The sequence below is a fragment of the Bos grunniens genome, chromosome 12 (genome assembly GCF_055505025.1).
Source record: "Bos grunniens cultivar Pamir isolate PY7600 chromosome 12, Bosgru_T2T1.0, whole genome shotgun sequence".
Taxonomy (NCBI): Eukaryota; Metazoa; Chordata; class Mammalia; order Artiodactyla; family Bovidae; genus Bos; species Bos grunniens.
This window is the reverse complement of record NC_141176.1, coordinates 28629903-28642422: the sequence shown is the minus strand read 5'-3', so window position 1 is coordinate 28642422 and position 12520 is coordinate 28629903. Positions and strand designations below refer to the sequence as shown.

The following is a 12520-nucleotide window of genomic DNA, read 5'->3' as shown; positions in this document are numbered from 1 at the left end:
TGCCGTCTGTGGGGTCACACAGAGTCAGACACGACTGAAGTGACTTAGCAGCAGCAGCATACTCATGTAAATCCAGTATAAAATAGCAATGGACAATATCTAGAACGATACAAAGTAATATTGGTAATGAGCAAATTGACTTAATTTTAGGAATACAGAGATGGTTAATAGTAGGCTAAGATATTTGTGGAAATTAACAGAGCAAAGAGAAAAAAATATCAGTAGATCTATAAAGGAAACTATTTGCTAAAATTCAGTATAACTTATGATAAAGAATATTAGCATATTTGAAATAGAAAGTAATTTCTTTAACCTTATAAGGTTGTATATGGTACTGCACTTAATGGTGAAATGTGAGGCATTCTCTTTGAAGTTAGGGATATTATAAAAATGTCACTTCTACTCAGGAAAGAAACAAGTATGCTGTTTCTAATCTACGTTAACTGGAGGCCTTAAGTTGGTGGAATAAAACAATACAAACAAAAGATAAAAAAGGATTAGAAAGAAGAAACAAAACTGAAATTATTTGCAGATGTTCTGTTCTGACTGCTTGTACAGAAAAAAAAATGTACGAATTAGTTTCTAGAACAAGTAAGAAAATTCTGCAGTTGCTAGGTATAAGATCAATGTATAAAAATCTGTTAGTGTAATTTGGAAAAAAATTTTATTTGTAGCTTTTAACAAAAACTTGAGCTACTTAGAAATTTAATAACACTGTACATGACCTTAGTGTTGAAAATTATTGCAGTTGATGTAAAAGTATAAAAGAACACTTCAGTATGTTGCATGATTTGTTACGTTTATGTGATGGGAAACTCAGTATCATAATAATGTCATTCCTCTGCATACTAATAGATAATCCAGTCAAAATAGATATTGTGAATGTGTGTGTATGTGAGCATGTGTGTTTAGTTGGACAAATTGGTTTTTGAAAAAGAGTAAGAAAACGGGGACTTACCTTAACCTGATGTTAAGACATTGCTTCCATATGTCTCTTTGACTGTAAAATCAGGCAGTAATAGTAATAGACCAAGGGACATATGGAAGTAATGGATACTTTACAAATAGATACATAGTTGTATAGAAACTTGAGTATGGATATTACAGGGAAGTCTCTGGAGGGAATAATGGACTTTAATGTCCATGTGGAAAATAATACAAGATTCTTATTTCACACCATGCATAAAAATAAAGTACAGGCAGAATACAGATCTAAATATGAAAAGCCAGTGTTTAAAGTTTTATCAAAAAATATAAAACAACAAATTAACATCAGTGTAGAAAGAATTTTAAAAATGTAGAGAGAACACAAGCCAAGTAGTGGAGAGAGCACAAGCCAAATAGGAAAAGATTGATATATCTGGTTATATTAAAATTAAAAGTTCTGTGTCCTAAGACACCATAAGCATTGTAAAAATGTAACTCTAAGATATGTTGTGCATATAATTGACAGATATTTAGTGGATAGAATTTATAGAGAAACTTCACACGAATAAGGCAAAACAGCTCATTTGAAAAATGGTAAAGGTAGTATTTATAGAAGATTATTTCTTTTATGTGCAAGGAGCCATGTACAAAACAATTTAATGTCTATGGATAGGAGAATGAGTAAATAAGCTATAGTATGCTATATGGGCTTCCCTGGTGGTTCAGACAGTAAAGAATCCTGCAGTGCAGGAGACCCAGGTTCAATCCCTGGGTCAAGAAGATCCCCTGGAGAAGGAAATGGCAACCCACTCCAGTATTCTTGCCTTGGAAATCCAATGGACAGAGGACCCTGGCGGGCTGCAGTCCATGGTGTTGCAAAAGAGTCAGACATGGCTTAGCGACTAAGCATGCCCATATTATGTATTAAAATACTAAATGGGGATCTTAAGATCTACTAGACTACTTAGTCTTCAGAGAAAAGTGTCTTTGCTGTCTCCCTTTTATTCAAATTGAATTTTAGAGTTTTCTCATTCATTTATTTACTTAAGAGTAGCTTTTTGAATACAGGTAACATTTCTTTTTTCATATTTAGTGGTGTATAATATAGGTATTTTTCCCCTCCACCCTCAGAATTTAAACAAGCAAGCATACGATTTGGCAAAGGCTTTACTGAAGAGGACAGCTCAAGCTATTGAACCATATATTACGAATGTAAGTCTTCCTTGTCCAATTGGTTATCAGAAAGAGTAGCCAAAATTTTAAAGACTGCTTGAAGCAGAATTTTGGCAAGTAGTACATACTTCAGGATTTTTATTGTTTTAATCATTAAGTGTATTTTCTTTCCCCTTCTTATTTAAAATTGTTATTGGTTAATATTTTCTAGATTACCTCTATCTTTTTGTTCATTTTCTTCTTTCAAATTGTGTAGTAACTAAAACAGTTTTTATTTTGGTTAGCAAACTATACTGTTTTATTGTTGGAAATTGAGTTAAATGTAATTAGATAAATCATATGGAACTTTTCATTATTCAGAGAAGTTGCTTACAGCTTTTTGGAAATTAAATTGATTTGTACAAGAAGAAGATATGAACTAATATCAAGACATAAAAATTGAAGGCAAGTATGAATGACAGCAGTGTGGTGAAAGTTGCCTATCTTATTCTCCTTGGGATAGATTCCATATAAATCTACCTTTTCTGAGAATGGGAAAGAATTGCAGTGAAAAAGCCCTTTCATTATCATCTCAGGTCTACTTACTGAAGATTGACCTTCTTCTCTGTTTTCAGGAGAAATGTATTCTGTCTGTTAGGTTCACTGATAGAAGCTTGTTGAGGTTTTATTTTACCCCCGCAGTTCTGGTGAGCTGCACAACTCTAGATGGCACCATTCACATTGTATTCCATGTGAATTGGTTCCATCCAATGGAGCAGATCCAGAACACAGTCTTGATGTTGGCCTCTGGAATTGTGTAGCAGGTCTGTCTCCACCCTGCCTTCCACTTTTATCCACATCTGAAAATGTAAAGTATGTAAATATGTCTTCTTGGAAAAATTTAAGAAGGAAAGTCTTTTGTAATTATGTATTTAATTTTCTAGAAGTTTATTGAAGGAGATTTTTTTCTTGAAGCATACAAAATTTAATTTGGTATATAAAAATGTATCATGGAAATGGAACAATACCTTGGTAAATTCCAGTCTTCGTTGCTGGCTTACTGCTTAAATAGTTGTAAGCACGTGATGATTTGGAAAAATGTATTTGATTTATAAAGAAACTGTTTTGAAGAGTGAACTTTGAGAAACTGGAGACTTGAATTATGTAATCTGTCTGAATAGCTCCAGTAAGATTTCCAGGGAATTCTTAAATACTGATTTCTGCAAGTTTTGTGAGTGTTGTGTATTGGCTGGAATAAATTGCTTAGATTGAGTGGATTGAGTTCTGTTTGTATGACACAATGGCACTTGAAATCTGTAGAGCCACATTTAAGCATTATTAAGTACTCTTATTAAGTACCCCTTCCCTTTTCCTTTGCTTCAAGTGCCTGTGAATGATTGTCTCCATGGATTTTAGATACACTAGGTGAGCTCCTCCTGGTGGTCACTTATTTAAGCTGATACTGCCAAGCCAGTTTTTTTAGGGAAACACTTTTTCTGATGCCGTTTTCTGGTACAAAAATAAGAAAATAACACTGTATACTATGTTGGTATGTTTTCTAGGATTGGGAAAATAAACATTTGATTGGGTAATAAAAAAAACATTTGGAATAGAATGAGGTGATTAGGTTCATTATACTGTTCTCTCAACATCTGTGTATGTCTGAAAATATTTATGATAAAAGCTAAAAGAAAGATAAAAACACTTCTAATAATCCCAGATATATCAAGGTAAAAACATTTCCCTGTCACTTACACCTTATGTTTCCTGCTCTTAGTTCTTGCTACAGATAATAGACAGCCCACTCTATACTTTGTCTTTATCAGAAGCTGGGGATGGGGGCAGGAGGTACAGGATGAGTAGAATGGTCTGAGCACACCTTCAGTTCCATATTTATTCCAAGTACTCTGTCACTATTTTCTTCTCTCTCCCTGTTTTCCTTTTTTTCTTGTTCCCCTGCTTTATTCGATAGTTGGCTAATATGTCGTTAAGAATTGCTTTTTTCCCCTTCTCCTGTTCTCCCTTCTAAATCTACTTAAGTTTTCTACTGCAGACCTCTACAATTACATGTAAAATACTTTCTGGTGAGCTTAATTGTCTTGTGGGGTTTTAGTACAGTGTAAAAATCATTCTCAGTCTTTTTGGACTTGTACATGTAAAGCCACTGTTCATTTATCTTCCTAGTAGAGAACTAACAAGCAAAAATAGAGGTAGGCTATCAAGGTAATATAACCCCACTTCTCTCTTTTTTACTTGTGTCTTTTTTCACTCTCATGCATATAGACACATTGAAGTTTTTTTTTTTTTATAGATAGTGATGTTTTTATATATAGAACTTAAGAAGTCATGTTGGTGTTACAAGTTATTTTTTAAAATAGAATTTGTAATTTGACAACTCACAAAACTAAAAAGTACATGTACGTAATTAAAAAGGTACAACAGTATCAAAAACAGAAAGTACATAGTGACAGTTCAAAAAATTCCCTATATGGATCACTTCTTGGTAATATTACTTTTTACCAGATCTTTTTAATGGCAGGTTTTAGGGGATGGCACAAAATTATTTTGTTGCATTGAAAAAATATGTTGTTTGTCTTGATATAGTTAAAATTTGGTTAAATTGCTTAATCTCACTTAGTGTCAGTTATTTTGTAACTAAAGTTGATCATCTAAATTTAAGGTAGAATTTCTTACCAGTGTTTAACTTATTCCCCTTACTTCTTTCATCAGGAGGCAGTTGTTATTTAACGTTATGTGAAAATTAGTTACCATTTGTAATGGAAAGACTCATGTTTTTTAGAGGGAGATACTTCAGTCAAATATGTATTTGCTTCTTCTGCTGAAGTATACACCTCAGGAAGTTGTTTTACTTATAGTTGTATCATAGTACCTGTTACACATCATTCATTCATTTAAACTGAATTTAAACTGTCAGGCATTGTACTAGGCTCTTGTTATACAGCAAAGACTGATTTGGAGATACGTGGAGATTGTAAGTGTCAAATAAATGTTTTTGATGAAATTTGTAAGAAGTTAAACGAGGCAATGTTTTTTTTCCCCCACTTCCATTTTCAAATGAGCTTTCCCAGACTGATGGAAGTTTTTCCCAGACTGATGATTTGAGCACCAAGGTGGCCAGATTGAAAAGAATTATCTTTTGTTAAGGAAAGCTATATTTATTTTTAAACAGGAGAAAGTTTTTGAATGGAAAAAAAAAAAAGCCATTTTATCTTCAATTTGAATGAGAATTTAATCTTTGATGTCTTGAAATTCTTTTCACACAAAATTGATGAACATCACAGACAAACAACTTATTTTTAAAACCAATAAATAATAGTAGAATAGAATTTTTTATTTTCTTCCCTCATGGTTAGGTAGTTTGTACAGGTTCATAAGTCCAAAGAACTTCATTTAAAAACAACCCAAGAACTACAGGCCAGCAGAGAAGATGTTGAAATGGAAGTCTTTGACTGTACTTTCCAGATAGAAAACCTAATTAAGCCAAGTTGTATGTTAATTGTCACAGAAAGAAGAGATCAGAGCAGTTTGTATGATGTAGAGAATACTCAATGCCTTTTTCAAGGAGATAATATGTAGGATATTCTGTGGGTTAATTTTTTTACATCTTTGGAAGACTTTAAATAGATAGGAACTTGATCATTACGCCATGGGGTTTTTTTTTTTTTTACCATTTTCAGTAGTAATGTGATAAATGTTTTGAGTGTAGAAGGTAGTGCTGGCTGCTTATAGAAGAAATATGTTCACATTTGGATTTTCTTTTGTTTGTGTGTGCTTTTAATTGGAATTTAATTAGTGCTATAAACCTTTGTGTGGGTGTATATGTATATACACATTGTTTATCAGAATATAAAAGAAGATAAAAAGTATTAGACGTTGTTTTACATTGTAAATATAAAATTACATATTTTAAAAGTGGCATTGGCTCCTACTATGAAGGTGTAAGGCTTTGTCTTCCATGCTGTTCTCTCCCATACTGCTGTGATGAACAAAATGTGATCCTTGCCCTTAAGAAATTTATCTAGTAGAGAAACTAAGACGTGTATGCAAATAACTGTGATACACAGTAAAATATGGTAAGTACCATAATGGGGAATAAAATGTGTTTGGTAAGTAGGATGTTTATTGATATGCTAATTGATAAATCAATAGAAATTTCTTGTCTTTTACTATGTATGAGATGAATTCTGTGTTTTATCTTTTTTGGTGATCTGTAGTGGTTTCCCACCTTCTGTTAGAAAACATTTTGATATGCCTGTTTTGACTTTGTATAGAATATTAATGAATTTAATGAAATAATAAAATTTCAGAAAATTCACTTTATCCATGGTACTTCTATTAATAAATTTTTTTTCTCAAAAGTTTTTTAATCAGGTTCTGATGCTTGGGAAAACATCTATCAGCGATTTGTCAGAGCATGTCTTTGACTTAATTTTGGAGCTCTATAATATTGATAGTCATTTGCTGCTCTCAGTTTTACCCCAGCTTGAATTTAAATTGAAGGTAACTATTGTAAAAACATGGTTTTATCAACTAGATTAGCAAAAACCATTATTTGTGGCTTTTTAATCCTTCAGTGGTTTTAACTGAATGTTCTAAGTGTGATGGTGTATTACTGTTACTTATTTACATGTTTGTGCCTTGCCTGTTTGTGTATTGCTAGTGGCTGTCATGGTGCCTAGCAGATTGAATCTGCTTATAATTAATGATTAGCAGGATGAAAGTTTTCCAGTTGATGTTTTCTGGGTTGTGACTAATTTTTTCGTTTCTAAGGCATAGTTTATAGTGGTTCCCCAGACCCTTTGATTGTGCCATAAAAATGGTTTAGAGTCTGTTATCCACATAGGGTGAAATATTTTTCTTTATGAGTGTTATCTTTGCTTGCCTAGCCTGTATCGAAAGTGCCTTTGCTTTTCAGGTGACTTTCTAGAATCTATTGCCTTGGCATTAAATTATGCCATCAAATTGAGTTTCATTTGCAGGTTTTGGGCATATTTTTCTCTTTCAGATTGTTACATAAAGATTAAATAAATCTGGTTATAATTAATACTTTTTGATGAACCGCACTGTACCACCCAGAAAAGTTGTTAAATGATTTATGTGTTGTTTCTTGTTTCTAAAATTTTGAATTTGTCTCTTTGAAAGCTACAGAATAATCTGTGTTGATAGTGTAATTACCTCCAAAATGCAGCAAATAATTATTTTATTCTGGGTATCTTTTTGATGTATTTGCCAACTGAGCCATTTGATTCACTAGCCTTCCTATGCCTCCTCTTTTCATATCACTAACAATTTTGATGAGGCTGAAGGCAGTCATACCTTTAATTATTTGTTGGCTTGATTTCATCTAATAAAAATATTAAATACTATAAGAAATATAAGAATAGGAAATTAGCATTGCTGCTTCCAGCAGATTTAACATCCATTATGGGAGGGAGAGGAAAAATCCATATCTATCTAATAAGAGGCCGGATATTATAAGTATCATAAAAGATACAAACAGCATACAGTTAAAGCAAAGGGAACAGCATGCAGAAACACAGAGAGGTAGGAAGGTGCTGAGTGAATTTGCAGAACACAAATTACAGTTTCGTGGTTGCATAAAGTCAGTTTAAATCATCCTTGTCTGCCCATTAGAATCTTTACCTGTGGAGCCTTAAGAAACAGACAGATGTGCAGGCATTAACCTAAATCAGAATTTCAGGCAGTGGAGTTCAGAGATGAGTTTTTGGTTAGCTGTTTTTATTTTTAAAAGCTTACAGGTCATTCTAATGTTCAGTCAGGTTTGAAATGTACTTTTTTGGAGGAATAGCGAAAGAAATAATAAAGAGGAGTCAGGTCATATCATAGTCTTTAAATGCTTGGCTTTGGCATTGGTTTAAAATTTTAAAAGAAATCTATACAGTGCCATCTAAGTAACTTGATTATTAATGCTTTGTAACAGTCTCACATTTTGTGTTTAAGTCTAGTATTGTGGCTGGCTCATTCATTTAAATGTTGTCATGTATTAGAGGCACCAAAATCAATAATGAAGTTTGATTTCTTATCTGCAGAGTACTGTGTTGTATGTATAACAGAGACTTTAGTTTTCTTATCTGTGAGGCTTCATCACATTGTTAAACACCATTAGGAATCTGCTGTATGTAGATGAACTGACTCTCCTTTTGGGAGATTTAGTGCTTATTTATTTCTACAAAGGGCTTAAACAGTCATACATAATTCTCTCTTTACTGTAGGCTTGGCCTCTGTCAGTGTCTATTCTTAAAAACCACGGATAGTTTTTCAAGGGTCCCAAGTTGGTTTGATGTGAATTAGTTTTTGATTTTGAATGGAAACAAGCCTCAATTGTAGGCCAAGCCATTAAGTGTTAATCAAACTTGGGGGTGAATTTTCATGTAGAGGAGTACTCCTTTAATGTAATTTGAGATGATTAGAGCATTGAAGATAACATTTAATTCTGTGAAAAATATATTGAACATTTTTTTGTGTATAATTTTTCAACTGAAATTCATAGAAAGTTTTCAAGGTTTTTTAAGGGAAATAATGGGAAAAATTATTCTGAGTATATCTACCTCATGGTTGTAAAGCTGTGGTTGTGTTTTGTTTTAGAGCAATGATAATGAGGAACGTCTTCAAGTTGTTAAACTACTGGCAAAAATGTTTGGGGCAAAGGATTCAGAATTGGCTTCTCAAAACAAACCACTTTGGCAGTGTTACTTGGGCAGGTATATGATTTTGGTGTCCTATTTTAAAGTAATATGTGTTTATGTCTACTTATTAATTTAAAACATGGTAGGTTCATGGTAGCATCAAAAGACTTGAAAGATTCAGAGGTGATGACTCCTATTCTTATCCAATTTAACCCATCTGTTTTTGACCTGGGCAAAAGTCAGGTAGAGAATGACTCCATTTGGAGGATAGAAATTAGTGTTAAATTAATAAACTTGTGTATCAATTGTAAAAAAAAAAAAAAAAAACTTAACGTGTATGCTTTTCAAAAAAAATAAAATAAAATAAAACAACATCCACATTTAGGATTTTTTTGTAAATGAAGGATTTTGTATTTTGAAATTTTTGATGCTTATAGTGATTGGCCATGTTTACAAATTCCCCTTCTTTGTCTTCAGAAAAATTTTTTTTTTAGTAATTTTTAAAAGATGATATATTTAAATTAAAAAAAAGATGATATATTTAAATAGCCATCTTACAAAGTATTATAATCATGAAATGGAAGTGTATTATTACATAGCGGTGATTCATTCCAACTGCAAATACATCATTGTGAGATATAGCCCCTCCACAAAAAAAAAATTATATTTAGTTAGATTATTTGGAGATTTGTAAGGATAAGAGTATCCATAGAATGGGTAAATAAATGATTGTGTATGTTTCCCCTACTAACCTCCTTTCTACATTTCTTATGATAATGAAGAATTGATAATCTGGGCTTTCTTGTATGCTTTTAATGATCTACAAACCTTCTGAAATTGGTTGCAAAATTTGAATGTGTATGTGTATTTTTTTGTGTGAGGAATTTATTACTTTTCTAAAGATGTCCCTGATCTTGAATATATTAAAACCACTTCTCAGTGTCCTGGCTGAAACCTACTTTGACCTTGAGGATAGAGGAGGATTCCACCCCCCACCCCCTCTTTTTTTATTATGCTTATAACAAATAATGCAGTTAAGTCATAAATAAACAAGTAAATAAGATTGAATCTTATTCTATTTTCTTTGTATTGAAATATTTGCATTGTTACTGCCATTTTTCTTTCTATTTCACTACCAGAGCCATCAGTGATTATAATACATTTAATCTCTTCTGGACTTGTTTTTTCTAATTTGTTAAATGAAGAGATAAGCCTTTATACATTTAAGCGCTAAATTTTTTTTTGATTTCTTATTTCTTATGTAGCTCAATAATAATATTTAACAAGGCGTGTTAAGCTGATAAATCTTAGCCCATTGTCATTTTGAGTTTGATTTCTGGATTTTTTCACCTTAATAAGCAAGAGGGCACAATATTTTATGTTTAAATTATGCAACTACTAATAAAGTCAAAATGTATTTTATTTGATGTGTTAAAAACAAAAAATATAATTTTACGTAAAGACATTTAATATATCTTTAAATCAGGACTTGGATTCACCAGACCATTGTAGAATTTTAATTTAAATTTGTTACCTTTTTATTATATTGTAGTTTTTCCTTGTATTATTAATGGCATAAACAATCATATATTACCCATTTTAAGGAGCTAGAGTATTTATTTAAAGATGTCTTTTAATGGTTATATGGTACATGTTTAGTTGAGAAGGTAGAGTACATAGATTGAGTATTTAGATTCAAATTACTCAGGAAACCATATGAGAATAAAGACTAGATTTTATGTAACTTTTTTTGAGTATACTTCATGAAGCATTTTGTTTCCCATAATATTAAGCTTTTATGAGTAATTTGTTACTCATTCAGTAGACTGCTATTTATCTTTTTGTTGCTAAATTTTGTCTCTTACGGTATTAGGTGGTATAAGATTGGGAAACTTTTTGATCTCTGAGAATTAAGACATCCAAAAATGTTGAATGGAAAATCTTGTTCTTCTTACTCAATGTATTTTTTTTTAATCTCTGTTTTGTACTTCATAATGAATTTAGGTATATTATAGGCTTTGAACATTGGTGGTTTAGAGATAACTAGACTATATGTTTCCTGATGGAGGAACATGATACTGTATCCAGTAGTTTTGCTTTAAAAAAAATGAACCTGAATATGATCAAATCTGTAGACCTGATTACTAATTTGCAGGATTTAGGAGAGAGGGGAACCTGGTAGTTGACATCAGAATGATAAGATTAGTACAGTCTAAACTGTGAAAAGCCACTACACACATAAACACAAAACAGTTGGTTCACCAGGTTATAAGGGAAAAGAAAAAGAGAGGGGAAATATAAAAGTTAAAGATAGTTAACACATCAGCCAAAAAGTTTTAACTTTCCAGAGATGCATACTGAGATACCTACATTTTTATGTAAACATTTGATGTTAATATTTTAAATTTTTAATATTTTTTAATATTTTAATTTTTGAATTAATTTTAATATTTAAAATTTTAATAATTAATTGAATCTTTAATATTTTGAAAACGTGAGAGTCATTAATTTAGTTGATGTTAGTGTAATGTTAGTTAATGTTAGTGTAAATAATTATGATGGTTAACTATAATAGATAGAAGTAATTATTGGCACAATTTTAAAGTCATAAAATAATACAGGGTTTAGTACAGGATCTGTGAAACATTTGTGAATGTTCTCTATTTAAGAAAGAATAATTTGAGGAAGAGTTCTCATTTCAATATGGGATTTAATAATGTATCCATGAACTATGTATATACTTAACACTTGCATAAGCATATATATTTGAAAGTATAATATTTATAGGAAAAATTTTGTCATTCCAGTTCTTATTTTTGAGCCTAATGTGTATTGTTTAAACATGCTGCCAAAAGTACATAGTTCTCACAGGAGATTGACCTAGTTTAATATAAAGGTTCCATAGCATTTGTACATACATAGTTTACAAATCTTTGTTAAGATATTCTTTTATGCTTTGAATTATGCTGTATATTTTTTCTTTTAATTAGAGAAATAAATATAAATCAAGTGCAGATTGAACACATCTGTTTCTCTTATACTAAAGATTACTCTGTGCTTTTGTATTTTTTCAGGTTTAACGATATCCATGTACCAATCCGCCTGGAATGTGTGAAATTTGCTAGCCATTGTCTCATGAACCATCCTGATTTAGCAAAGGACTTAACAGGTAGTTTATACCCATAATGGCAAATATTCCTTGGTGCTCTTTGGAGAAAAAAAAAAGATAGGCTTTATGTATAGGACAAAAACCTTCTGTTTTGTACCTTTTTTGTGATTTTAGTGGGTGAAGTCTTCAAATTCACCATCATGGTAGTTACTCTCTGAAGCTGGAATTTTGCCTCCTAGTACATAGGCTACAATCACATACATAAAAAGTAGTGTTATCAGAGGCAGTGTTGGTTTCTTAATTTAAGAGCAATTCTGAAAGTATTTCAGACATTCAGATTTGAATAGGTCTTGACTTTGAATACATTATAAGACTTCAGTGGTCTTTAATATTTTGAAAACTTATGTGAGAGTCATTAATTTATAAACTAACCATGCTTAATGGAGATAACTTTCCTGAAATCTGTAAATTCATAAGGTATTTCACTTTTTATAGTAATGGGAATATTATGTATCTGCTGCTAAGTCACTTCAGTCGTGTCCGACTCTCTGCAACCCCATAGACGGCAGCCCACCAGGCTCTGCCGTCCCTGGGATTCTCCAGGCAAGAACACTGGAGTGGGTTGCCATTGCCTTCTCCATTGTGTGAAAGTGAAAGTGAAGTC

General features: G+C 31.8%; 1 protein-coding gene across 8 annotated transcripts in view; it reads left to right on the top strand.

Moving 5' to 3' along the window:
* The window catches only part of PDS5B (PDS5 cohesin associated factor B), a 185508-nt gene that overhangs the window by 81384 nt on the left and 91604 nt on the right, over positions 1 to 12520 (top strand). For all 8 annotated transcript variants that reach the window (XM_086329422.1, XM_086329419.1, XM_086329418.1 and 5 more), the window contains exons 7-10: positions 2059 to 2139; positions 6460 to 6600; positions 8707 to 8822; positions 11822 to 11916. In XM_086329422.1, the coding sequence (XP_086185548.1) occupies positions 2059 to 2139; positions 6460 to 6600; positions 8707 to 8822; positions 11822 to 11916 (433 nt within the window). The remainder of the gene's footprint in view (positions 1 to 2058; positions 2140 to 6459; positions 6601 to 8706; positions 8823 to 11821; positions 11917 to 12520) is intronic.